The following is a 27,590-nucleotide window of genomic DNA, read 5'->3' on the forward strand; positions in this document are numbered from 1 at the left end:
TGACACGGTTTGACATAGATACGTATCGTCTTCTATTAAAACCCTATTGCCACTCCCCCTCTATTCTCTGTAGTCTATTTCAGTCTTCGGTGACACAACATACTTTTTCCTCATGGTCTTGGGGTCTCAGTTCTCTACGTTTTGCAGTCATATTGATGCTATCCGTTTAGGTAAAATACTCACGACATCCGCCATCATGATTAAACGTGCCAAAACACATAACAATGCGCAAACTTTAACGTTTATAGTCTGAGTGTTATACATTTAGTGAGAAGTAATCACCCAAAGAGCGGTCTAATAATGATTTTAAAAGAGCTGAGTGATGTCAACTCCTTTCCTTCTATTGCAGATACTAATAGGAGCGTCTAATAATTTCAAATTCATCAGATTTGTTCATTGCCATTAGACAGCCCAATTACAAACTTGGATGGTCCTGGCAGGAAAGTAATGAGTACAAGTATCTTCGGTAGGACCAGTCTATCAGTGATGTCTATTGCAAACACAATCAATCCTCTGAAACGATACATAGTATCATCTGCATTACCACAACGATTTCAATTAAAGACATATAGATAGGTGTAGTACCTATCTATAGAGCAGTATAATTAGGTGCCCCAAACGTAAACAAAGGTCTAGAAGCACATGGCAAACCACATGTTCCTGTCTTGACAGCTCAAGTTCCAATGTAAATCATAGAAACAAAATAACGTTTAAAATTTGGGTGTCAGGTGGCAAAAGAAACACATATTCATAAATACTCGATCATGCACCAAATAATGTCTAGATATGGATATTTTATGGAACAAAAGGTAAAATTTATCAAAAGTTACAGTCTATCTATTTTTAGACCAGAGCAAATTATTGCGCTGGTGTGAACAAAACGAGAATTATTCGAAGCCTGATTTTCAGAATAATTTAGTCTTATATTATTATTTCTGCAACTGTTAGATTTTATGTAAACATATTTTCAATACTGAAAGTGTATTGCCTAAAACTCAAACTACAAAATTGGGAGACCTATATTGTGCGTAAATGTTTCCGGTCCCTAACGAAAATCACTAGCAACTTGTTATTGTTTACGTTTGGGGCACCTAATTATACTGATCTATATGTCTTTAATTGAAATCGTCTGCTTACAGAAAAACGACAGATAAATGTAATCGACAACCTCCCATCTCCCTGTCTTGTGCAGCGATTACTTGATCTAAAATCGTGTGTGGTCGATTCTTTTACATTAAATCAGATGAAATAAGAAGGAAAGAAAAACTGAATGAAATACGGTATGTGACCAATCGTCTCAAAGCGGTATAATATTGGGTTGGGCCAGATTCAGGAAACGGAGTTTATATCCGCAATATTATGATACGGGGTTAATTTACTCTTTGTATGGTAGAGTGTTAAATACATTTTTTAGACTTCGGAAAGACTTTAAAGTTTATATTTCGTATCACTCTGATTCCAAATTCACTTCAAAGTTCTGCAGGGTTTCCACAAAGTCTGGGTACATATATAGTGCTTCACAATATAATGTTATTTATTCATTTTTGCTATAATAATATATTGTGGAGATTGGGCTGAATGCTACTTTTCTTCACTGAAGAAGAGGTTACGTGTTGTTAAAATACAATTCATTTACGTCCAACTAGATTAAGATTTGGTTTTTAAAGAGGAATTTGTACTATTACCATGTACCCAGACTTTATGGACACCCTGTATTTATCTCGACCGTCTCTACATAGTTAGTCACATTAGTGGCCGATCGTCTCAAAACGGTGATCTCGATGTTTGAAATTTGATTTTAGACTTAAATCTTATTCGTATAAAACTTGAATGGAAACAATAATGATAATGATGATGATGATGATAATAATAATAATAATGATAATAATAATAATAATAATAATAATAATAATAATAATAATAATAATAATGATAATAACAATAATAATAATAGTAATAATAATAATAATGATATAATAATAATAATAATAATAATAATAATAATAATAATAATAATAATAATAATAATAATAATAATAATAATTAATATTAATAATAATAATAATAGTAATAATAATAATATAATGATAATAATAGTAATAATAATAATAAGAAGAAGAAGAAGAAGAAGAAGAAGAAGAAGAAGAAGAATGATGATAATAATAATGATAATAATGATAATAATAATAATAATAATAATAATAATAATAATAATAATAATAGTAATAATAATAATAATAATAATAATAATAATAATAATAATAATAATAATAATAATAATAATAATAATAATAATAGTAAAATGAGAAAAAAAATTCCTTTTATTCATCCCATAGGGGAAATTTTTAAAGGTCTATTACAAGGGAAGACCGGAATAACTCAAGTATTAGCCACAGTGCAGCGCCGTAAACAGAGCTAATGCGAGTTGACTTCCTCAAGGTCACACAACGCAGCGGGTATACGAACTTGGTACCTTTCGGGTACGAAACAAAGACCGTACGCTGAGCCACGCTGCCCAAGAAGAAGAAGAAGAAGAAGAAGAAGAAGAAGAAGAAGAAGAAGAAGAAGAAGAAGAAGAAAAGTACCAATAATAATACATTTCAAAGGTATCTTTGTAGTTATTCTGAAATCGTCTAAAGGTCACACACTGCCACTGGCACGGGATCTCTATCAAAATAGACACACGATGGTCGGACTTGTCAATGTTTCATGGTTCACGAGAGTAAATCAACATGCAAAACACAATCAGATCGGCTCCTTCCTGTATTCAAAGATTTGCGGGAGAGAAGAGTCCCCTGTGTTTTACAGAGATGAGCATGTGGCGAGAATTGGAAGACTCTCTTTAACAGCTCATCATTTACGCCTTGTCAGTCCTGGACTCTGCTCATCCATCAGGAATTCACTGACTTATCAACTGACGCATTGCATCGAGGTTCCCAAATGCCAACTTCCGTTGTTTTTACCCCCACTGAGGATTAGACTCTGGGCAATCCGATAAAACGACTCCTTTATTTTTGATGTTTAAAAGGTGGTCCTTAAGAAAGACGGTCAAAGAGTTTGTTTTTCGATTTGGGCGACTATGTGCTCTTGTGGTTTGACACTCGCTTTCGGATCGGAAGGTCTTGGGTTAGATCCTTGCTCGGCGAGTCCTTGGAAAACACTCTTTACTCATATTCTCTCACCGTATTTAGGTGTAAAAAGAGTACCTAGCCGTTAACAGCGTTGTCTCTGTCGGAAAACTTTGTATTATCGCCTTACATGTAGGCGTCATGTCTCGTGCTTTATGTTACGTGTTGCTGTTGGTCAGGGCCCCTTTGTAAAGAGCTTTGAGCACAGTTAGTGGACATTGCGCTATATAAAAGCTCAATTACAAATATAAGATGGGACGGAGTTTAATAACGTGATTCTAGTTAGGGCGAAGTGACCGAGTGGTTAAGGCATTGCACTGTGATCCTGGAGGTCCCGGGTTCGAGTCCCACTTCATGACGTTTTTTTTCTTTGGGCAAGATTCATAACCTTCAATTTGCTCACTTGGACAACATTGGTGATTCCTGTTGACATCAGACATCTTGTTTAATGGATTATCTAGATTCTTTAATGGAATGCCTAGGCGACGGTTCTAATGGTGCCGTTGCAAAAAAAAAAAGGGGGGGGGGGGTATTTTTTAATTCATAGTTTTTAATTTGTGAGAGAAAAAAAGAAAGTCATTGAATCCTTAGTCTCAGGAGACGGAGTATATCCGGTCGCTAAATCGTGGTTTGACAGCAACAATTTTTGCAATCCTTTGGGCAGGATGCTGATCTGCCGCAATGTATTTCTGGCGAAATTTGATTAACCTCACCAACTAGAGTTTTTAAAACCTTGAGCTTTTATATAAAGCTATATCCACTAAACATCTCAAAGCGCATTACAAAGGGTCTCTAGCCAACAGCAACACGTAACATGTAGAACCAGACATGAAGCCTGTTCGGCGATATTACAATTTATTTCTGACAGAGACAACGCTGTTAATGTCCAGGTGCTCATTTTACACCTGAGTACGGTGAGAAAATGTAAGTAAAGAGCCTATTCCAATGACTCAACTATGCGCCGAGCGGGTCTCAAAAACCCAGGGCCTTCCAATCCGAAGGCGAGTGTCATATAATAAGACCTCATAGTTGCACTGAAGCCTCAACTACAGGAATGTCGCCAAATTTGTGACTATACAATGAACAATTTTTTTATTCACAGTTTTTTTGTTTTTTTTTTTTTACGCATTAAAATAGAAAAGAACATTTAAGGAAAAGTCTTTGTTTAGTTTATAAGAATCTAATGTTTTTTGTAGAACAAAAATATGTTAAGTATGCTTTGATTGTTGAGGTTTTTAAAAAAAAATCAATTTTAGTGTTGGGGGGGGGGGGGCATTGCATTATGGGAAGAATGCTAAAAATAGTCGGTAAGGAGGATTAATCCTTTGACCGTTGGGTGAACAGGAAAAATGAAAACATTTCATGGGTGGAGTTGAAAGTAATAACTGATCAACTTCCACCACAAGATTTAAAGAAATTGCGAAGATAAAAAATAATTAATTGCAAAGGAATGTATCTAGTGGGAATAAAAGGGCAATTTGTAAAGCACTCGAGTTACAAACCAATGGACCTGTTTTGAATCCGAGTTCTAGAGTTGGATTGTTTTCTTACCCCGCTGTCCGCCTAGCAATGATTATTAAAGTAGATGGGATTAATTTTGTAAACATTTTGTGATAGATTAGTCTATACTCTAAAGAGTATCAGGAGAAGCGATAGCCCAAGTTGTTATGGTCTTATTGGTGTAAAGTATTCCTTCAGAGCATTAAAGCCCATGGAGCCGGAGTTTATCTCAGTTTCTATAGCGTGAAACGGACAATAGCAATTGCTTGCCAGTCTTTGGATAGGTCACTAGTCTAGCGTAAAAATATTTCCGACAGATCTAACAGACCCAGCTACCCAATCACTGCTGAGTGGACAAGGGGGTCAGAGACAAATTCAAGACTGCACCCAGCGTTCGATCTCAGTCCCTTCGATTGTGAAGCGAGTGCTCTACCAACTGAGCTATCGGAACCCCATGTCTAATTGGTGTAATTGAGATATTTTCAAACAATTTCAAAAAACAATTCAACACAACAATCAATTGTTAAAAACAAGCCCATAATTCCGCTCTGTTATCAATACTTTGAAGTATCTCACTATATATGAATTCTCCATTCATTTATCATATGAATATTATCTTAGTACCATGGAACTAAAGTGTGATGTCAAAACACTAGTTCTAATCTCATTGAAAGTGTGAAACCAGTCTTCTCGAGGACTGGATAAATAACTTGTGTAAGTGATCTTTGGGTTTCAGAATGATGGCACCTTATTTTCCAGTCTAAATACATGTTGGTCTTCAATAAATAGCATTAATCCTCAATCTTTCACGTCCCTTAACCCCAAGAATCGGCCAATAATATATCCTGCTACTAAAATTATTCTGCCACCTTATGATTCAATAAGTAATATTTTCATTATTAGTTTATTATTGATGGCATTACGTTATTTGATTTATAAATTATCTTTCAGAGACGTAACGATTCTTCTATATTTGATACTAGATAGAGTAATGAGAACTAAACGCTCTTTATGATATATAATATATATATATTTTTTTTTCTTGGTTCTTCTGTTTTGATGTGATTTGTAAAGAAGTGTTGTATTTCACTTGTTAGGACCCTTTGCTTGTATCTTTGACTTCTAAGCGATTTCAATCTAAGTACACCGAGGGGTGCTCTTGGTGCCCTATCTGCACCATTTACCTTTGCCTTATTTATCCGCAGGTGCCTTTGAGAAAAGTATACTTTTAGACTACCTTATACATTTTCTGTTCTTTCAATGCGTCACAAACGCCGTAAAATTCTTAAAAACAAAGAAACCAACCCTTGACATGGAATAATTGAAGGACACATGCTTGTTTCGCTCTAGACTATATCAGTACGGAAAATTACTTAAATGTTTGTGATATTCTAAAAGATTCAATTATTTGTCTTTGGGAATTAATTCTGTAATTCTACCAAACAATACGTTAAACTAATATGTCTGTAACTTCTAGGCAATGTTCGCAAAATCCCATTCTTCTAGAACTTGAATCAACGATAGAAATGTGTTAAATAAGTGGTGGGCTATTTATTATGTTGGAATTTCCCCGAAGATAAAGATCACCCAGACCAAAGCATTTTGGAGCACCTAGTATTACTAAAAGTCAATAACTTTATTATCCAAAACATAATTACCATGATATAATCTCTATCTTCTTAATTGTCAACGAATGGGATATAAGCGTGGTCCTCATTTACAAATACAATACTAGATATTATTTCTGCGGCGCTTCTGTTATTTTTACAATTATTATTATAATTATTATTATTATTATTATTATTATTATTATTGTTATTATTATTATTATTATTATTATTATTATTATTATTATTATTATTATTATTATTATTATTATTATTATTATTATTATTATTATTATTATTGTAAGTATTGGTGGTATTACAATGTTGTATTTTTATGATTATTTATGGTATCATTTTATGCTTTGGTTTCATTTACCTTTTTTTCTCACTTTCATGTCTGTTGTCATCAAATTGTATGGATTATTGATTAAAATAAAGTTATTTTTGTTTGTCTTATTTTGACTATGGAACTGATACTTATCATGGCAGACCTGCCTACTTGAAATAGGAAAATGTAATAAGTAGTTTTCAGGGTAAATAACATCGTAGACATTTTAACTACCCTTAAAAACCACCAGTTTGTCCTTATAATGCGTGGGGAAAAATATTTTTAACTCTATGTGATAGCTCTGGCACCAGAAATTCGTTTTCAAGAAATGACATTTAATTAAAAACCTTTATTATATCCAGCTCGGGATTTAGCCGTAGTACTACGGGAATTTTCGTGGTAGTGAGGAGGTCTGTTGTGATGGGTATCAATATCTTATTTTTATTTTTTATTTTTTTTAAATGAGAAAAACTGATTCGAAATGTAAAAGTGCTGGTGATAGTGGTAGTGATAATGGTAATGGTGGTGGTGGTAACGGTGATGATTGGGGTGTAGTGGTGATGGTAATATTATTATTGTTATTATTATTGATATTCTTCTTCTTCTTCTTGTTCTTCTTCTTCTTCTTCTTCTTCTTCTTTTTTCTTCTTCTTCTTCTTCTTCTTCTTCTTCTTCTTCTTCTTCTTCTTATTATTATTATTATTATTATTATTATTATTATTATTATTATTATTATTATTATTATTATTATTATCATTATTTTATTATTATTATTATTATTATTATTATTATTATTATTATTATTATTATTATTATTATTATTATTATTATCATTATTATTATTATTGAACGTATTGATGGTATTACGATTGTTGTATTTTTGTGCGGTGTATCAGTTTATTTTTTGGTTCCATTTACCTTTTTTTCTTTTTCTTTTCTTTTTTTTTTTTTTCACTTCACTTTCATGTATGTTGGTATCAAATTGTTGATTTATTGGCGAAAGCCTAAGATTGAATAAACTTTGAAACTTTGAAACTTTGAGTCTTCCGAAGGACTGTCACACATCCAGGGAGTTTGAAACCGGAAGAGTAGAAGGTGTGACGCCACGATTGCTCTACCCTATTCATCAATCGCTGATAGTTCGAAATTCGTTTTGGGATGTAGTAGTCCAAATATAGGCATTGTAAGTGGGAGGAATTGTTATTATGGTATCCAAAAGTTCTTTATCCGATCTATGCCCCTGTGTATTGATTATATGTACTTTTGTGTGTACGCTATTTTGGTGACCCATCCTGTCGAATCATTGTCACGTCAGGGTTAACTAGACGATGAAAAATTAATCTGAACCAAAATAAAAATGAAACCACATTCATTTTTATATTATAGTTTACGGAGCGTATCAAAAAAAAAGTATTCTTCCCCTACGGTCAACTAAGAATAGTAAAATCACCTTTCAAATAACCTTTGAGGATGACAGTCACATCTATAAAGGGCTCGTGTAAGATTTTACGCGTATAACTATCTCCTACCTTTAAGGTATCCGCCAGTAAGATCTTTTGTATTTCTAGAAACCTGTTTGTTACGTAATCGTCAATCGTCCCTTTTACAAAAGGCGACACATTATTCACCGGAAACATGGTTGCAAGATAATTTTACAAAAAGTTAGTCATAGATTTTGCAAAATTTATCATTTATAGCTTTTTTTCTGCTAAAAAGCATAAAAAGTCTCTTCAAAAATTACATTTTGTGATGTAAGGGTAAAAATTAGCATAGAATGTGCATTAAATATTAATCAATCTATAGAATAAGCAAAATTAAGTGATTTTTAACATCGAAATGATAAAACATATTTTTCAAGCCAAACTTTTTCTTTAAACACCAAGGTTTTTTTTATTTTGGTCCGGGTACCCTCAACTGAGAGGGTCAAGAATAGGCTAACGCCAAGCCAACGTGTCGTAAAAGGCGACTAATGGTGTGTGATTTCCCCATCTTTGAGTCAGGTTGGGGGTTGGCAAAGGGTTAACACCCCTTTCCGTAAAACTCAAACCGTTACAGAAACGCAGACGGACAAACCAAATCCTTTTTTTAGCTTGGGCGATCGAAGAGTTTCTGGAATGACAGAATTTATGAAGGACAACAGGCAATTAAAGAAGCTGATATACAGAGAAGTGGTAAGACATGGAATGAGATAAAAAAAAAGTTAGCTCAGGATAGAGAAGGATGGAAACTGTTTGTCTGTGGCCTATACCCTGGCCCAGGGTGAAAAAGGCAATGATGGTGATGATTAAAGACTAGCAATCCTGTTAGGAGCAAATGTTATTATCAAATGAAGTTGTTCTTACCCAAGGCTAACATCTCTTTTTTCCCAAAAAAAAAATGTACAAGCAGACACAATGAAAAATAAAAGAAATCGAAAAGTGCCAGAATTAAACAGAAAATAAAATTGTCACTCTATTTGGGAGCGAAATCACAGACCCATCTGGCCAATTGTGTTGATCTGACACTTCTCGGCTCCCTTCATTTCTTGCATATCATTTTAGAATCTAATGGTGCCAGTATTATGTACTTTAATGCACGATCAGTGAAAAACAAAGCGGCCCTCATTAATGATATGATTACCGACGCCAATAGTGACATTGTTCTTATAACGGAAACATGGCTTGCCGAAAACGGAGACGAGGTCATTTTGAATGAACTAAAACCTGCCAATTACAACATAATTTTCCATCCACGTTCCACTGGTCCAGGGGGCATTATTTATAAAGAACATTTGAAACTGAACTTTGAAAAAGTTACAACGTGCCCATCATTCGAGTGTCTCAAATTAATAACTCTCAACACTGTATTCTTTTGTCTATACCATCCACCACCATCGGCGCAGAATTTCTCGACTCATCGAGATTTTGTTCAGAACTTTGAAAGTTTGATTGAATCAACGACTGAGTACTCCAAACGTTTCGCGATCATTGGTAATTTTAACATCCACTACGACTCTACAAGCGATCACCACTCTGCTGCTACAAGAGCAATTCTAGATCACCACAGCCTTACCCAACATATCCAAACACCGACGCACGGAAAAGGCCATATCATCGACTGGCTCGTAACATCAGGAGTCGAAGTCATCAACCTGAAAGTTACAGACCAGTGCGTTCGGACCAGTTCACCATCACATACAACATCGATGTGCCTACGCCAAAGAGAGACAAAATAGAAGTCACATTCCGCAATCTCCGCGCCATCCATATCGAGAGATTCAACGAAGATATCAGAGACAAGTTGACTTCAAAAGATAATGATGCGATTTTTTCGTCCGTCCTCAAAACACCCTGTCGACGGTTTTGGACAAACACGCACCCTTGCGTACTAGAACGGTCACAGATCGTCCTGCGCCATGGATTTCCGACATCGTCAATGCAGCAAAACGACAACGTCGTGTGGCTGAACGCAGATGGCTCCACACAAAGCATCCAGAGGATCGAGCGGCACTCAAGCGGTGTACAGAGGAAGTTAAATATATCATCAGAAACGAGAAAAGCACCCACTATAGGAACAAAATTGAAGAATGCCCAAATTCAAGGATTCTTTTTAACTTTATTTATGAAATTAGTGGAAAATCAAAATCAAATTTATTTGCATCAATTATCCCATTGTGTGACTTACCAAAATCTTCTGCACAGTATTTTGATGGAAAAGTTTTGAAAATTAGAACTGAGCTTGATTCGGGTCAGGATGACATCGCCATTGAGTGTGAAGTCATGCCTTTTGAGGGACCGACTTTCAACAAATTTAGGGAGGTTAGCTCTTCGGAAGTCAGAGATGTCATAGTGTCATCTGCATCCAAATCATGCGCCATTGATCCTTTAAAAACACTTTTCATGAAATGTTTAGATTCAACCATTGATTATGTAACTTTGATTATTAATGAATCTTCCGGATCTGTGCCTGATTGTTATAAATCAGCAATTGTAACCCCTTTACGTAAGAAACCCAATTTAGACCCTGACAATTTGAACAATTACCGCCCTGTATCCAATCTTTCCTTCATCTCTAAGATTCTCGAAAAAATTGTCTCGAAACAACTGAAAGACAACCTTTTGGCAAATAAACTGATCAAAAAATACCAATCTGCATACAGGGAAAGACACTGTACAGAGACGGCGCTTTTGAAAATTGTCAACGACTTGTTGCTATCGTGTGACAATGGCGAAGTGTCAATTCTTGCACTGCTCGACTTGTCAGCTGCGTTTGACACTATCGACCACTTAATTTTAATCCAGAGTCTCTAATATTTATGGTATTAACGATATTGTACTGCGATGGTTTGCATCGTATCTTACTGGTAGAACCCAGTCTGTTTTGGTTAATGGCAAACAGTCAGACCCCTTACCACTAAAGTTTGGAGTTCCTCAGGGCTCAGTACTCGGTCCTGTAATTTACGTGCTGTATACAATGCCACTTGGGCGAGTCATTTCTGCATATGGCAATTGTACAAATCCGCTGTACCATCGGGCATACATACAGCTTTATCTGATATTGAGCAATGCTACCATCAATACTTGTTGGTGATTGACAAATCAGTATATCATCGAAAGCGAAAAACCTTGGCGTTGTGATCGACGACTGTTTCAGCATGGAACACCAAATAAACCAGATGATCAAAACCATGAAATTTAAATTAAAGAGAATCCATCGAATGAAACAATACATTCCTCTCCATTTGTTGAAGACGGTCGTTTGTGCACTGATACTGTCACGCCTTGATTACTGTAACTCGCTACTTGTTGGTCTGTCTGACATAAAACTCGAAAAACTACAAAAAGTTCAGAATAGAGCAACAAGACTTGTCCTAGGTATTGGTCGCAGTGACTCGATGGGTGTCAAGGCGATGTTGAGGGCATTACACTGGCTACCAGTTAAAGATTGTATTGAATACAAAATTGCTCTACTTTGTTTTGATGCCATCAATTCACGAAGCCCTGCCTATATTCAAGACTTGATTGTCCCCTACAACCCCACTCGAAATCTCAGGTCCTCAAAATTGGATCACCTTCAAATTCCAAAAGCTAATCTTGAACGTTTTGGCTCATAGATCATTCAGTAAAGTAGGCCCTATCACTTGGAATTCACTCCCACTGTCAGTCAGACTTGAAAGCAGCGTTGATAAATTCAAAAATAAACTGAAAACATATCTCTTTGGGAAGTATTTAAATTAGATTATGCCAGGAATTATTGCAAGGCGCATACGTTCGTGCGTTTGTGTGCGTGTGTGTGTGTGTGTGTGTGTGTGCACTCGTGTATACATTCAGTTAAGTGTGGGCATGTATGTGTATGTATGTGTATATATTTTATGTGAAGCGCTTCGAAGCTTCGGCATAAGCGCTATATAAATGTACATTTATTATTATTAAAGCTAAATTAATATCAATTGTCCTCAAACTAAAATATTGCACAGCACCCCGGACAAAATCTATCAAAATTATTATATCTTTCTAGAATCTCTTTTTGAAACTTTATTTCATAAACAAGCAACCACTGAAGATAGAGAGAATGATCGTAATGAGTCAATCATAGCAAGAACTGGATGGCCAGATGGATCGTTATTATGGTACATATAACCGGCCAAAGAGGATACAGATGATGGATAGGTTGGCAGCTTTGTGGACCTGAAAAGGCTTATAAATCCCGAGCAGGCATGCCAAGATATTATCCTATGGATTAATTTGCCCACAAAATCGGCTTGGGCAGAGTAATAATAATAATAATGACAATAAAAGATATTTGGAACTACAGAAAAAGGATTCATAATATTTTCCCACATCGATCACTGGTCAGAAAGATTTTGACAAGTCAAAATATGTTTTGTTTTGCCTTTTTCTGTTCCAGGTTTGGATTTGGTTTCTTTTGTTGTGGTTTGTTAGTTGTTTGGTTTTGTTTTGTTTTTTGTTGGGTTTTTTTTTGGGGGGGAGGGGGAGGGGGAATGTGTTTGTTTTCCTGCTTTGTTTTTGTTTTTGATTTTTTTTTCTTGTTTTATGTTTTGTTTGTTTGTGTTATTACTTTTTGTTTTTTGGACGGTGGGGGGCATTTTTTTTTTTTTTGGTTTTTGGTATTATTTTATGGGTTTTTTTTGTTTGTTGGTTTTTGTTTTTTGGTGGGTTTTTTTTTGTTTTTTTTTTTTTTTTTTTGTTTTTTGTTTTCGTATATGTTTTGTTGTTTTCTTATTTGGTTCCTTTTATTTTCTTCGTTTGTTTGTTAGTTTGGTGGAGGTTGATTTTGTATTTTGTTTTGTTTATGTTGGCCTTGGGAGGGTGAGTTTGTCTTTTTTTCCCTTTTGTTTTTATTTTTTTAATTGGGGGGGGGGGGGTAATCTGTCTATGCTGTAGTGTGTTTATTAATGGGTGTGTAATTTACGTTACCAATACGTTAGAGGTCCTATCTAGAAATTGGATGATGAGCCGCGTGTTATTCATTAAGAGATCTTACTTCGTTTTCACTTAAAGAATCGAGTTTGGGTTTTAAAAATAACCCAAAAAAATGAATACACTCGCTTCCGTTCTTTGGAGAATTTTCTATTCATGGATTTTTAAAAAGATCATTATCTATTCATGGCGTTTCAGATTAGCTTTGACTGCATTCTCGCGGTGCCAATTTATTTTCAATTTCAATGAATACCAAGCTCGTCTTTATTCATGAATCTAGGAATTTAGATTGCGGATGCATAGAGATTCACATCGAATTTAAAGACTGGAATTAAAGGGTATCTTCGTATTGTGACTGAGAATTGGCCATTTATATTAAAAGAAAGATTTTTTTCGTGATTTATGTTGTTGCCAAATTTATAAGTAGGTTAATGATGTCAGTAAGGATGATGATGATGATGATTGTGATGATGATGATGATGATGATGATGATGATGATGATGATGATGATGATGATGATATTGTGGTGATGATGAAGAAGAAGAAGAAGAAGAAGAAGAAGAAGAAGAAGAAGAAGAAGAAGAACAAGAACAAGAACAAGAACAAGAACAAGAAGAACAAGAACCAGAACAAGAACAAGAAGAACAAGAACAAGAAGAAAAAACAAGAAGAGCAAGAACAAAATCAAGAACAAGAACAAAAATATCTAGAAGAAGAAGAGGAAAATGTCATCAAAAAATGTAACCAGCGCTTGTATATACTCAGAAAATTAAGGTCTTTCAATGTGAACAGAAAGACCATGATACAAATCTACAAGTCATTAATATTGAGTATCGTTTCGTTTGGCATCACAACGTGGTATGGAAGCTGTGGAACAAAGTAAAATCCAAACTACATAGAACCCTCAGAGAGGCTTCAAAAATAATTAACACCGACCTTAGAAGCCTTGACACAACTTATATTAATGCAATTGAGAAGAAAGCTTTTAACATTATCAACGAAAAGAGGCATCCGCTGAGCGAAAAATTCCAACTTCTGCGCTCCGGAAGACGGTATCTAGAAGCAAAATGTAGGACAAATCGACATAAGGCAACCTTCATTCCAACTGCCATAAAATTAATTAACAAATCTTCTGTGGAAAAATGAGACAACCAATGAAAATAACGAGAAGCAGTGGCGTGAATCATCATCAACGACATTGCCGCCGTCGTTATCATCATCATCATCATCATCATCATCATCATCATCATCATCATCATCATCATCATCATCATCATCATCACCATCATCATCATTATCGTAGTCATCATCATCATCATCATCATCATCATCATCATCATCATCATCATCATAACCATCATCATCATTATCGTAGTCATCATCATCATCATCATCATCATCATCATCATCATCATCATCATCATCATAATCATTGCCATCTTCTTCTTACTATAAGACACTATATTTATAATATGGTTATCTGCTGTCCCAGCAAATATATCGTATCGTTCTATCTGTCTGTCTGTGTGTATGTGTGTATGTATGTATGTAATGTATGTATGTATGTATGTATGTATGTATGTATGTATGTATGTATGTATGTATGTATGTATGTATGTATGTAGGCTTGCATATACGATGGTATGCTGGTTTGTATGTATGTCTGCATGTATGTATGTATGTATGTATGTATGTATGTATGTATGTATGAATGTATGTATGTTTGTATGTATGTATGTATGTATGTATGTATGTATGTATATGTGTATGTATGTACGCTCATTTCTTTTGTATACATGTGTAGAAACAATGTGCAAGCGTGTATGTTCGTGTATGGCTGTGTCTGTATTTGTAAATGTGTTGATGTTCATACCATGAACCAAACTGAGCATTGTTTATCTCACATGAATTGCCTTTAATTTGGACAATAAAGATTATTATTATTATTAAAAGGGTGACAAAAATAAGAAAGGAGAAGAAAATAAGAGCGAGAATGGGATGGTGGAGAGGAGGGAAAGAGAAGTAGGGGGAGGAGGGCGTGGAGGAGGCGGAGGATGAGGAGGTGGTCCTGGGGGAGGTGGTGGAGGAGGAAGAGGAGAAGGAGGAGGTGGTGGTGGGGGAGGTGGAGGAGGAGGAGGAAGAGGAGGAGGAGGAGGAGGAGGAGGAGGAGGAGGAGGAGGAGGAGGAGACAATAAGGAGATGTAGGTAATAAGATGTGAATAGTGAAGAAAAACAATTCAGTGGGTATGGGGAGAAGAAAAAGAATTTCTTTTGAGACAGTAAGTCCAATCAATACGCTCAGTGTCATTCTTCAACACATCACTTAAACAAGCAGGGGATACGTCTAGATTCTCTCAAAATCGTTCTACTGGCAAATAAAGATCGATTGGCTACAATGCGACATGGATATCCAGTGATTTATTTTACTTACTAGTGTAGAAGAACCCGAAAAAAATTAAGAAGTAAAGGTTATAACGCACAGGCACTCATCTATTTTAATTATTTTACTACTGTATTGTGGAAATTAACATGGATCGAGACTAATCTTTTAAGTAATGAACGATCAAAATCGGTTTGGTAAAAAGTCTGTATGTGCGCGCAAATGAATCTGGCAACATTGCGGCCAGATGGCTATTCCCAATTTCAAATGACCGATCCTTATGCCCAAGTATTTTTATACATCATCAACTGAGTCAACTAGTGATAAAAAGAATTACTCTTAATTTTAAAAGGTTTGCAGATACTCGTAGATTTGCCAATATTTCTGTGCTCATTGGCTAACATTTAATAAAGGCTGTTGGAAACAACCCTATAATTTTTTAAAGAATAGATTGTGTCACAAAAATAGTGAATAGCTGTGATTTCTATCTGTTTTTGCTGTTTCTTAGATTCCGATAAAATTCTGAAAAAACGTTTGTGAAACAGACAATGAAGAAAGAAATAATATAGATAACGTTTCAAAATATTAGCTTGCCTCGATGGATTTTTATCTTACACCAGTGCCTGCTCCCTAATGTATTATTTCGATGCTAGCCTTTGTAAAGTTTGGTCGTAACAATCTGGGCAAAGTCTTGGGGTATGGGATTTTGTTATTATCCTTTTTCCCCCTCTTTTTCGCGTTCTTTTCGTCTTTTGATATTTTTTTCGATTTTTTCCCTCATAACTGCTTTGCTTTACTCCTTATCTTTAGGTTTTGTTACGTTTCGGGGTTTTTTTATCGTTGTTTTGTTTTTAAATTACTGTTCTTACAAAAAAATGTTTCACAGCAATTTAATAAGTCTTTTAATCAATGTCTTCTTTTCTCATTCCATTTCCTCTTCTGACATTTTCCATTTCTCATTTCTTACATAATGGGGTGCAAAAAAAAAAATTCTGAAGCTCGCAACTGTCTAACAAATGATGTTTGAGTAGATTTTGCACTCGCGTTTTTATAATATTATAGCCCAATTCCACGGTGTAATATGTTCATTGAGATTTAGATTGCTTCGTCTGTCTTATCCGACAGAAAGCCGCATAAAACTCACGTTTTCATTTCAGACAGTATCTCTTGATATCTCTTGTTATAGATACACTCTTATAGCATCCGTTTCTAACTGCATTTACCGAGTAATTATTCATACCTGATTCGAATGACGTGATTTGTTTGTTTTTTGTTGTTTTGTTTTTGTGCCTTACACATGGACAAAGCTCTAGAATAAATTTTCCAATCATCTTCGATCAATATCACCCATCCGAATACTGAATACACCCAATGTCGCTTGGTTTAGTTTCTAAATGGGACGCCGCGTTACTGACACGGTTATAGACACCACCGGACATTCACTTACCAAAGACGGACATAACCAAAGGAAATCACCGTGATTGATACCCCCCCCCCCCCCCAATTTGTGCCCTGCGTCCTGTGACTCAATGACCGTTCAAGACTTGATTAGCCTCCACTGAAAACGGAATGGGGAACTGAATTCCGAATCCGTCCCCCCTGTTCCAGGGCAGTAGAGGATGAGTAGTCGCCCCTGGGCAGTCCAGGAACTGTTGACGGATGACTGAGTAAATTTTGTTATGTCATTTGTCGGGATGTCCGTCTACTTTTAGACTGGAGAGGTCAAACAGTATTCCAAGTCTTTGATTGTGTCGAGGGAAAGGAAAGGAAAAAATTATATAAATAAATTTTGAAAAGTAAGAACAAGAAAAAAAAGGACGAGGTAATAATATGTTTGATGAGAAAAGGTTGAAAACGTAGAGAAAAAAAAAAAAAAGAAAAATAGCGAAAGGGAGGGGATTGAGGAGAATGGTGGGTGGAGGTTTAAAAATTCTGATAAAATGCCATTTTCCCCACAAATTTGGTAATTTTACCAAAATCGTCCAAACTAATTTCTTATAAATCCTTTAAAATGTGACCAATCGTCTCAAAAAGGTATCATTATGCCGTGATAACAGTTTCACTGACAATCGAGTGTAAAGTGAAGATTACTAGAATTGCCGAATTTTAGATTCACGAAATAACATTCATACTTTCAATAAAGTATCAAACATCATATATCAGGCTAAAACCTCACATTTATGCGTCTTATTAATCCCCACATAACACATTTCAGGGGTAGCTTAGTTGGTAGAGCACTTACTTCATCCCGGGTGCAGTCGATATTTTTTCGGACCCATGTCCACCCGGAAAGTACTTTGCGATAAACTAGCAAGAAATTGCTATTGTCCGTTTCCACGGGCCTATATGCTCTGAAGGACTACTGTTTCATTACCTGATTGGGGCTTATAAAATAACTACAGCAATCTCAGGGTTTCGACTCCAGCTCCATACAGGATCCCAAATCATATTACTATTGCTGCTCTCTTAATGATCAAGAAATGATCTAAATTAAATGTCAGGTTAAAGTTAAACTAAACCTGGTATATAAAACGTTATTGTAGATTTCAAAACAATAAAATTCAAAGTCTGATAAGCCTTGAATAAAATACGAGTATCCTCATTGGGATTTTCTCCATCACCCTTTCAATCTAAAGGTGAGTGATTTATTACTATGCCAGATTCGCTCAAGAGAACGAGAAGTGATAGCATGAAGAAAAAGAAGAAGAAATTTTGAGCTTTTTTTTATATTGAGCAATGCCCACTAAATCAAAGCGCTTTACAAAGGGTTCTTGACCAATAATTAACGTAACATGTAGAACGAAATATGGCGCCTGTTAGGCGATTTTACTAATTTTTTTTTCCGACAGAGACAACGCTGTTAAGGGCCGGATATTCGTTTTATACATGAGTACGGTGAAAGAATATCTGTAAAGAGCATTTTCCAGGGATTCAATTATGCGCATCTAGGACCTTTCGATCCGAAAGTGAGTGTTATTCCACAAGACCACATAGCCGGAGAAAGAAGACAAAGAATAAAAAGAATAAGGAGAAGAAGAAGGAGAAGAAGAAGAAGAAAAAGAAGAAGAGATGGAGAAGGAGTGAGGAGGAGGAAGAAGATGAAGAGGATGGTGATGATGATGATGATGATGATGATGATGATGATGATGATGATGATGATTTTCCCAATATCGTCGAAACTAATTTCTTATAAATCCTTTAAAATGTGACCAATCGTCTCAAAAAGGTATCATTATGCCGTGATAACAGTTTCGCTACAATCGAGTGTAAAGTGAAGATTACTAGAATTACCGAATTTTATTTTTTTTAGGTTCACGAAATAACATTCACACTTTCAATAAAATCTCAAACATAATATGATGATGATGATGATGATGATGATGATGATGATGATGATGATGATGATGATGATGATGATGATGATGAAAGAAGAAGAAGCGAAAAGTTGGGTGAGCACATGGAGAAACAGGGAGAGGGGGTAGGCCAGCACGAGAGAGAGAGAGAGAGAGAGAGAGAGAGAGAGAGAGAGAGATGGAGAGATATATACTATATAGAGAGATTCAGACATTATACAAGGTTGCATTAAATATTCTTTAGTTATTCCAATCCCCATTCATCTCTTGGCAAGCTATTCAAGTTCATCTTTCCTTGAATGAAAACCAATACAGAGTAGTAGAGTCACCGCCTAGTGAAAAAAAAAAACCGTGGTGTTTCACATTCGTGTAAAAGTTCATTTTTCTTTACAGTTGGTAAGATTGATATCTGAAAAGTATTTGGTCGATTGGAATTATAATTCGACCACTTGAAGTCAGATCCAAGTTCCAATCGGGTAAAAATATTATTTTGTGTCTACTTATTAGGCCTATTAGAAAGTTTAACTTTTACACGGATCCGAAACACCAATGGCCTCGGAGACCCTAATAAAAATAAAAGACATTTGAAAAACGACATTACTCGTACACGTAACGTTGGCACAACAAAAGTGCATAGTAAAAATATATTTGCGATAACTCTTTCAATTTTCGATTCACATCATTGAAATTTGAAGAAAAAAATCAGTTTTATGGTCAAAAATGGCATTGCAAGTATGAAATTGATACCTTTATTGCAACCGGCATGAACCAGTCACCTGCTTTACTCTGGAAAAAACGCATATTTAAAAATTGGCCGGAAAAAAACGTCCTTCAAATATCGATGGACTTAAATGACCTTCATCATAGCAAAAACTCTCAAACCTAGGATCTCGCGAGGTACGGGCAGTTAACTGGTTAAGTACGATAACAAAAGCTTACCATGTTTTTAGTATGCTGGAAAATTTTGCACTCTTACATTTCGTGGTGAAGAATGTTTCGTATCGATTTCTAGTTTCAAACCATGGCCTTTTTTTGGCAGAAGAAAAAGCCTTTTCTCTCAAGCAATATTTCATCTCTCCATCTATTAACAACCCAAGTCAAACAATGAAAGGTATGACAATACAAGGAAGAATCCGTGAGTGGGCAAACACGGAACAGAGAAGTTAAATCTTTAAATTCTAAAGACCAACTCACTTTGGTCAACCAAAACAAGGCTTTCGATATCGTAAGAGAGTGTGAGGCAATCGTTTTTTGAATGATCTGAAGTTCACCGCTTCTCACATACTCGTTAATTACCAACTCAATGAACCTGATCGCCAAGATCGAGTCAAAATGTGGGGATGGGTCCGTCAGAACCAAGAAGAAGAAGAAGGAGACGAAGAATTCGTCAATGCTGAAACAACCGACTTTAAGTGTATTCAGGGACCTGATCAGTGACGATGATAGCTGAACTGCAGCCCTAGTGTTAAATCCTTGGGAAAGAGCACCTACAACTATGACACTACGCACTGCATCCATGACTATGAACACAACCACTGAATATATTGATATAAAAGCAACCCTACATTTCAACTATGACAACAACCACTAAATTTACGGCTAAAACGGCACCCATTCCATCTATAGTAACAACCACAATCACTGCAACAAAGGCCCTTTTTTATGAACGGGGACTAGCGCTTTGTCTCTGACTAAAGTCAAGGACTTGAAAAAATCGAGTTTTATGTGAGCTGACCAAGTAAGTCCACGACTAAAATCACGGCACCTTCGGACTAAGTTTGGCTAAGTTTTAGTTATTTGCCAAGGTCGGAATTCAAGCTTGGTCTGAGACAAATTACTAGGACACATCATAGCGTTGACAAGATAACAGTTATTTTTAGATTGAGAGAGCTTCGATTAGGAAAAGAAATACGTCGGTTACGAAGAACAGAGGCAAAACGTGTCCTGTTGCTATAGACATCGGCTTTAAAATACAGTAAGATGAGTGTAGATCGTCGAACGTTTAAGTTTTTTGTGAGTAAAAAATAAACAATAAAAACTGAATCTAATCGACTCGCGAGTTGCGAGTGAACGGAGACTCGAAGTTGAAGGATTCGCTTCAAAGAACAGCCAAAAAAACTATCAGCAAGTATAGTAGAGACAAAAGTTATTCTGCTGGCATTGTAACTGTCTGAAATAATATAATTCATCAGAACACACTTTCTCTTTTCTTTTTTATTGTTTGTTTGTTTGTTTTTGGTAGGTTTTTTTTTTTGTGGTTCAATTTGTTGGAGTTTCAATGAAGCTTTCATTGGCCGAAATATAGAATTGACAGTCCGCCTTCGACATCATTGTAGTCTGATCAGTCGACAGCCAATATCACGTGATCTGATCCATCATGGCAAAAGTAAGTTCAAATATGAAACGGAACGAAAAATTATCTATACCGGATGTGTTGGTAATTTCCTCTTTGGAAATCTTTTGAGTTGAAAGTATCAGGGCTGGTATCTTACCTGCCATCATATACTAGAGAGCGTGATGTTATCAGCACAAAATAGCCAAATTAGTCACCGTCCTTACAACGCCCACTTCTAGGCAATAGCCTAGCTAGTCAGAGACTTGAAAATGTTCATAAAATTCGATTTTTGTCACTTACTTCCCTTAAGCTTAGGACTAGGAAATCATTTACTAGACTAGTAAATAACTAAATCTATTCCGCTTACATAATATTGGGCCCATGGCATCTAAATTATAAAGAAAAACAACTATTGCATCCAAGTAAATGACAACAATTACTGAATCTACTTGTGTGACAATATCCACTTCATTTACAACTATGATAATAACCACTGTATCCAAGACTTTGACAACTACCACTTCATCTACAACTATGATAGCAACTACTGCATCTACAAGTATGATAACCGCTGAAAACGATTATGACAACATTACTGAATCTAAGACTTTGACAACAACTAGATACTGAATCTACGACTATGACAATAACTAGATACTGAATCTACCACTATGACAATAACTATACCACACTTTCAATCATGATGACTACTGAAAACTACGATGACAACAGCCACTCCATCTACGAACATGACAACAATCACTGCTTTTATCACTATGACAACAACCAGTGCACCTACGACCACGATGATATCCACTACATCTACAATTATGACAACAACTGCATCTACGATCATGACAATACATAACCACCACATCGAGAAAAATTAATTTTTAAAAACTGCTAATACTACAACCAACATTTATCATCTCAGCACTGCCAATACACTCATCACTTCCACACAAACACACACATGGCACCAATCACCAACACAATAACCACACTTAATTCCAAGACAGTAGTAATCCACTTGTAATCGATCCATCTCCCTCCTCCCTCAACACACACACATACATACAAACACACACACACACACAACCACTCACACAAACACACATAATCGTCCACTCATCTTCCTTCCCTTTAGCCTGCTCATGACAAACTCGGCTCTGTCAAAATATTTGATGTAAATAATACCAAGCTCGGTCCAATTTCGACCCTGATAAATTGATGTGCTTTTTTTTCAAACAAGATTGGGAGCGGCCGAGCGTTGGGGGTTAATGGAAAGTACACACGCCTATTTCCCACAAGGGACCAGCATGGTCCTTGTCATTTAGGGATTCTTGAGCTCTTGCTTTTTTTTAAATTCCGGACGTGTTATCAATTGTTGTTGGAACTTGCGACAGCGCAATGAGAGCAAAGTTTGGATTCCAAAATGCAAGAGTACGAGAAATATTTTACCCATCCCTCAAACGAGTCTTTTTTCGTTATTCGTTATAATTTTACAGAATAGTAGATTTTAGCGTCTGATATTTCAAGTTAACGTAAATGTCCAATGAATTCGATAAGTCTCTATGAAAACTTGAACAGTACATTTCTACAAACGATTCAGAATTTCTATATTTAATCCCCTTCCCCATAAATAGTAACATGCAGTATTATCAAGATTACAAAAAAGAACTGTGACGTCAAACTATCAAACATTAAATTTATGTAAAATAAATAAGACGACAAATATGTATCAGTGCATGACATAATCAGTCAGAAGGTGAAAATTTTGTATTTTCTATTTATTATTTTTGCATGTTCGGAAAGAATATGCTCCCCAGAGCATTTAATCTTTATTTGAAGTAAATCGGATGATTTTTCATGAAGTTATGGTCAGATGTATGGGAAAGGTATCCAGCAACTTTTCTCAAATTTCATACTTTTTAAACTTGACTGGCTTTAAAAACTATTTAGAAGTGAAATTAAGCTTTGATATTTCCCGAAGATGTACAATGAATAGGTTTGATTTAATCATTTATGACATGGACTCATTTTGATAAAAATGACCTTGTAACTAAACTTGACAATATCTCAGTTCAAACCTTTTCACCATCCGACTGATTATGTCATTCACTGTAACAATATCATCCAAACACAGTTGGTGCCTTTCAATTCGAAATATAGAAATCATAATCGTTTGAATGGCAGAAGCAGGAGAAAAGATTTATCACACTCTTGCCTTTTGTTTCCGAACTTTGTTCTCTCCGCAACCTCGAAAGCTGTAGCACGATTGAGAACATGTCTAGAATAGGACTGAGAAGTAGTGACATCACACATTCTACTCTTCCCGTTCCATACTCCTTGGAGGTGTGTATGTAAGCGATCCTTTGGGGGACTAATAATGATAAGGTTACATATTGAATCAAAAAGTGGCATAACTATTTTAGTGACAGGATGTCTTGGCCGATTCTTAAGATTAAGAGACGTGAAAGAAAGAGGATAGGTGGTCTTTATTGACGACCAGCATATATTTAGACTAGAAAATAAGATGCCATCACAGAAGATCAATTACATAAGGTAATTCTAGTCTACAAAAAGAGTGGTTTCAGACTTCCAATGAGATTTGAACCAGATTTTTTCATCATACTTTTCATCACACCCTATTCCAAAATGTAAGGATGCAAGAGTGTTAGACAATACCCCCGATATATATTTATCAATATGATTACACAAAAGATGTCTTTAAAGACTTCTCTCATCGTCTGTTAATTTCTAACGGATATTAAGCCGTCTGGGCAATTTGCCTTTTTTTTTCTTCACCAAATACCATTGAGTGGCATACACTCTTTTGCACACCAAAGAAATTATGTTGATTATTTCTATTTAACCAATCACCTTCACCAAATATGAACCGGATGAGTATTGATATGAGACCGGATGTTGGGAGATAATAACGTTTATTGCGTGTTCCATATTTTTTACAAAGAAATAGTTTATGAATACGATAATATGTATAGAAAAAATAGGATTTCCCCATAATTAAAGGAGTGCAATAAAATTAGAATAAGAGTAATTGTCGTCAGCGTTAGTATCAGTATCAGTATCATTATTTGTTTCATAAGCATCATCATTATCGTTTCCTTTATTGTCATCAATAGGATTTCCATCAACAACAAATCAGCAAAATTACAAGCATCTCAGTCGTCCGCAATAAGTAATCATTGCATCCATCATCATCATCATTATAATTATTATTATTGTTATTATTATTATTATTATTATTATTATTATTATTATTATTATTATTATTATTATTATTATTATTATTATTATTATATATTATTATTATTATTATTATTATTATTATTATTATTATTATTATTATTATTATTATTTATTATTATTATATTATTATTAATATTATTATTATTATTATTATTATTATTATTATTATTATTATTATTATTATTATTATATTTTATTATATATTATTATATTTTTAATATTATTATTATTATTATTATTATATTATTATTATTATTATTATTATCATTATCATATTTATTATCATTCTTATTATTATTATTATTATTATTTTATTATTATTATTATTATTATTATTATTATTATTATTATTATTATTATTATCATTATCATTATTATTGTCATCATGTATCATTAACATTATTTAACTCATCATCTCCGCCGTTGCCGTTGTCAGCCTCTTCGTCATTATCCTCATCATCATGTCGTCATAGGTAAACATAACATCATCAATAACTTTATCATCATCATCATCATCATCATCATCATCATCATCATCATCATCATCATCATCATCATTATTATTATTATCATCATCATTATCATCACCATCATAACCACTACATCATCACCATCATCGCAGTCTTAATTAATACTAACATCACCATTGCTAGTCACATGTTTACATTCTCATCACCAATATCCACATCGCCGCCTCCAAAGGACATAATACTCTTCCCATCAAATTAACAACTACAAAAATTCTTATCCAAATATTTTGTGTCAGCCATCACAAGGCCATTTGTAATGCTGTTTGTCAGTAACAACGACCTTTACACTCCAGGACGGCGGTCTGTGGAGTTGTTCAAACATGTACACAGAAGGCTGACAAAGAAACAAAAAGAATATAGTATTGATCATTTCAATTAGTGGTGAAAGATCAAAATCGATGTCATCCGAGTTGTCCGATCGGTATCATCGTCCAAGACAATTATCAATATTGTCATAAGCACTATCACCATCAATTTTGTAATAATAATGATGATGATGAGGATGATGATGATCAATTCAAATTAATCAAATTATCTCTCTGTCGTTTAGTCACAAAATGGGTTATTGTCCTGTTGTTTTTTGGGGTTTTTTTTTTTTGTTTGTTTTGTTTGTTTTGTTTTTGTTTTTTGTTTTTTTTTTTGGGGGGGGGGGTTAGTTGTTTTGTTTTGTTTTGTTTTTTGTTTGGGGGGGGTTGGTTGGGTTTTTTTTTTTTGGGGGGGGGTGTGGTTTAATTTTGTTTTTGTCTTTTGTTTGATAGTTTTTTATATGTGTTATGTATTTGTTTTTGTTTTATGTTGTTCTGTTATTTTTGAACTCCGCCTAGAGCACTTGCAAAGTGCACTTGCCGTTCCCAAGCCCGGAAAAAGTAGAAGGATTGGGCGTAGGGTTAGCAGCCCCGCCCTGTTGAAAAATACAAAGCTACAGAAACTTCAACAGAACATAATATTGTATTTACAGTCTCCGGCACAAAGATTGGAACCTGTAATATCCGTACTATGTATGAGACCGGAAAGTCATCTCACGTAGCAAGAGAGATGAGCAGAGCAACTTGGAATATGCGATAGCCGATGGAATAGAATAGGACATTCCACTCTCTCGTCTGGAGAACATATTATTTATTCAGGTCATGATGACGACACAGAAGGAGTTGCAATCCCGATGACCCCGAACATTGAATGGGAACCCATTTCATCCAGGATCTTGTCAGTTAGGTTTAATTCCAAAGGGAGAAAAGTCGCTATGCCATCCAAGTCTATGCATCCACCTAAAATTCCGACAAAGAAATTAACATGAGTTTTATTATATGCTTCAGACCACATTTGATATAGCTACTGGCAAAGCCATCAAAATTCGGATGAGTGACGTTAATGCAAAAGTAGGATCAGATAATAGAGGAAGGGAATACATCAGGGGTAATCAAGCAGTGGGTACTATGAATGAAAATGGCGGACGTTTCGTCCAATTCAGATGGCCTGAGAAAATATGTAATAAAGACTTGTGGTTAAAAGCTGGACATGAGGAAATTAGCAAAAAAAAATCTCAATCAACAACAGAAATTACGAGACACGCTGTGGACAGGGACCTTCAGGAAAAAAAGGAAGGTTGGGAGGCCAAAAAAACATGAAGGTCTTGTGAACAAGAGGTGAAGTTGGCTGGAATGTCCTGTGGAGAGATGAAGAAGACACAGAACAATACGGTGAAGATGTCCTACTGTTGAAGCCCGGTGTTCCACAAGGACTGTAAAGGATTAAGTGATTTTTAGTTGTTTGTTTGTTTGTTTGTTTATTTTTGTTTGCATTTTTTTCTTTAGGCAGAAAACTTTCTCTCCATATATCAAAGATTAATTCAGAGATTCCAACTTTTCAAAAAAAATTAATCCGAGAACTCTTAATTATGAAATGTCGGGTATGTCTTTCAATATCAAAGTACGAATTAAAAGGTTTCATGTCAAAATGAAAAATGTGTTTTACATGGTACGACAGCTTTCTCATTGGAACTTCTCTGGCCGTTGTTCCCAAACATTGACAAAGAATTTGGGGCGTTCCACTGAGATAAGAAATCAATGACTAAACGAATTTATTTGACAAGAACAGGACGGACAAGATCGTATTGGTAACGAAATACCAGACACAAAAATTTGTGAACAAAAAAATAAGATGATTTTAAAGACAATGGGCTGATCGATATCAGAGATCGCTTCCTTTACAGCTATCCTGTTTTGTAGTGTTTTGTTTTGTTTTTATTGCGTTAGGGATTAATACTTTGCATTCATTCTTCCAAATATTAAAAGACAGTTAAATTTCCCATGTTGTTATTTATTTTTGTTTTAGGATTTCAATCCTGGAGGAGGGTTTTCTTCTCTTTTTTTGTGAAAGAGAGAGATAGATTTTTACTACGTATTTTGTTTTGTCAGTTGACAGTAACTCTGTTAAAAGTAAATGAAATAAACAGAAACGTATTTCAATTACATTTGTACATCACAACATGACCAGCGGGTTTAATCAATTTTACCTTTCATGAAACATTAAATTGTCTAAAGTGGAATATACTCTAAAGCTGGATATGTAGATATGTTTCGCTGTCTTTCAACAAGTTGTCATTAATCATCACTGGGAAAATCTGTCCAGGAAATATCTCTAAATTTAAAGACAAGACAACCAACCGTCAGTCGCAGGTCAAAGAAGCAAAGTGAAATTTAAGGGTTTAATTTCTTGCTCAAGGAAAAAAAATGTATTG

General features: G+C 35.1%; 2 protein-coding genes across 2 annotated transcripts in view; one reads left to right on the forward strand and one right to left on the reverse strand.

The window, feature by feature from the left end:
- Positions 1 to 27,590, reverse strand: part of LOC144973219 (uncharacterized) — a 498,849-nt gene that overhangs the window by 325,929 nt on the left and 145,330 nt on the right. The gene's annotated exons all lie outside the window — the stretch shown is intronic.
- LOC144973971 (uncharacterized) lies at positions 11,197 to 11,655 on the forward strand. The gene has a single exon (XM_078916861.1). It carries the CDS (start codon positions 11,197 to 11,199, stop codon positions 11,653 to 11,655), a length of 459 nt encoding a protein of 152 aa, XP_078772987.1.

This window comes from Berghia stephanieae, chromosome 5, assembly GCF_034508935.2.
Source record: "Berghia stephanieae isolate SIO BIC M18660-M18661 chromosome 5, UCSD_Bste_1.3, whole genome shotgun sequence".
Taxonomy (NCBI): domain Eukaryota; kingdom Metazoa; phylum Mollusca; class Gastropoda; order Nudibranchia; family Aeolidiidae; genus Berghia; species Berghia stephanieae.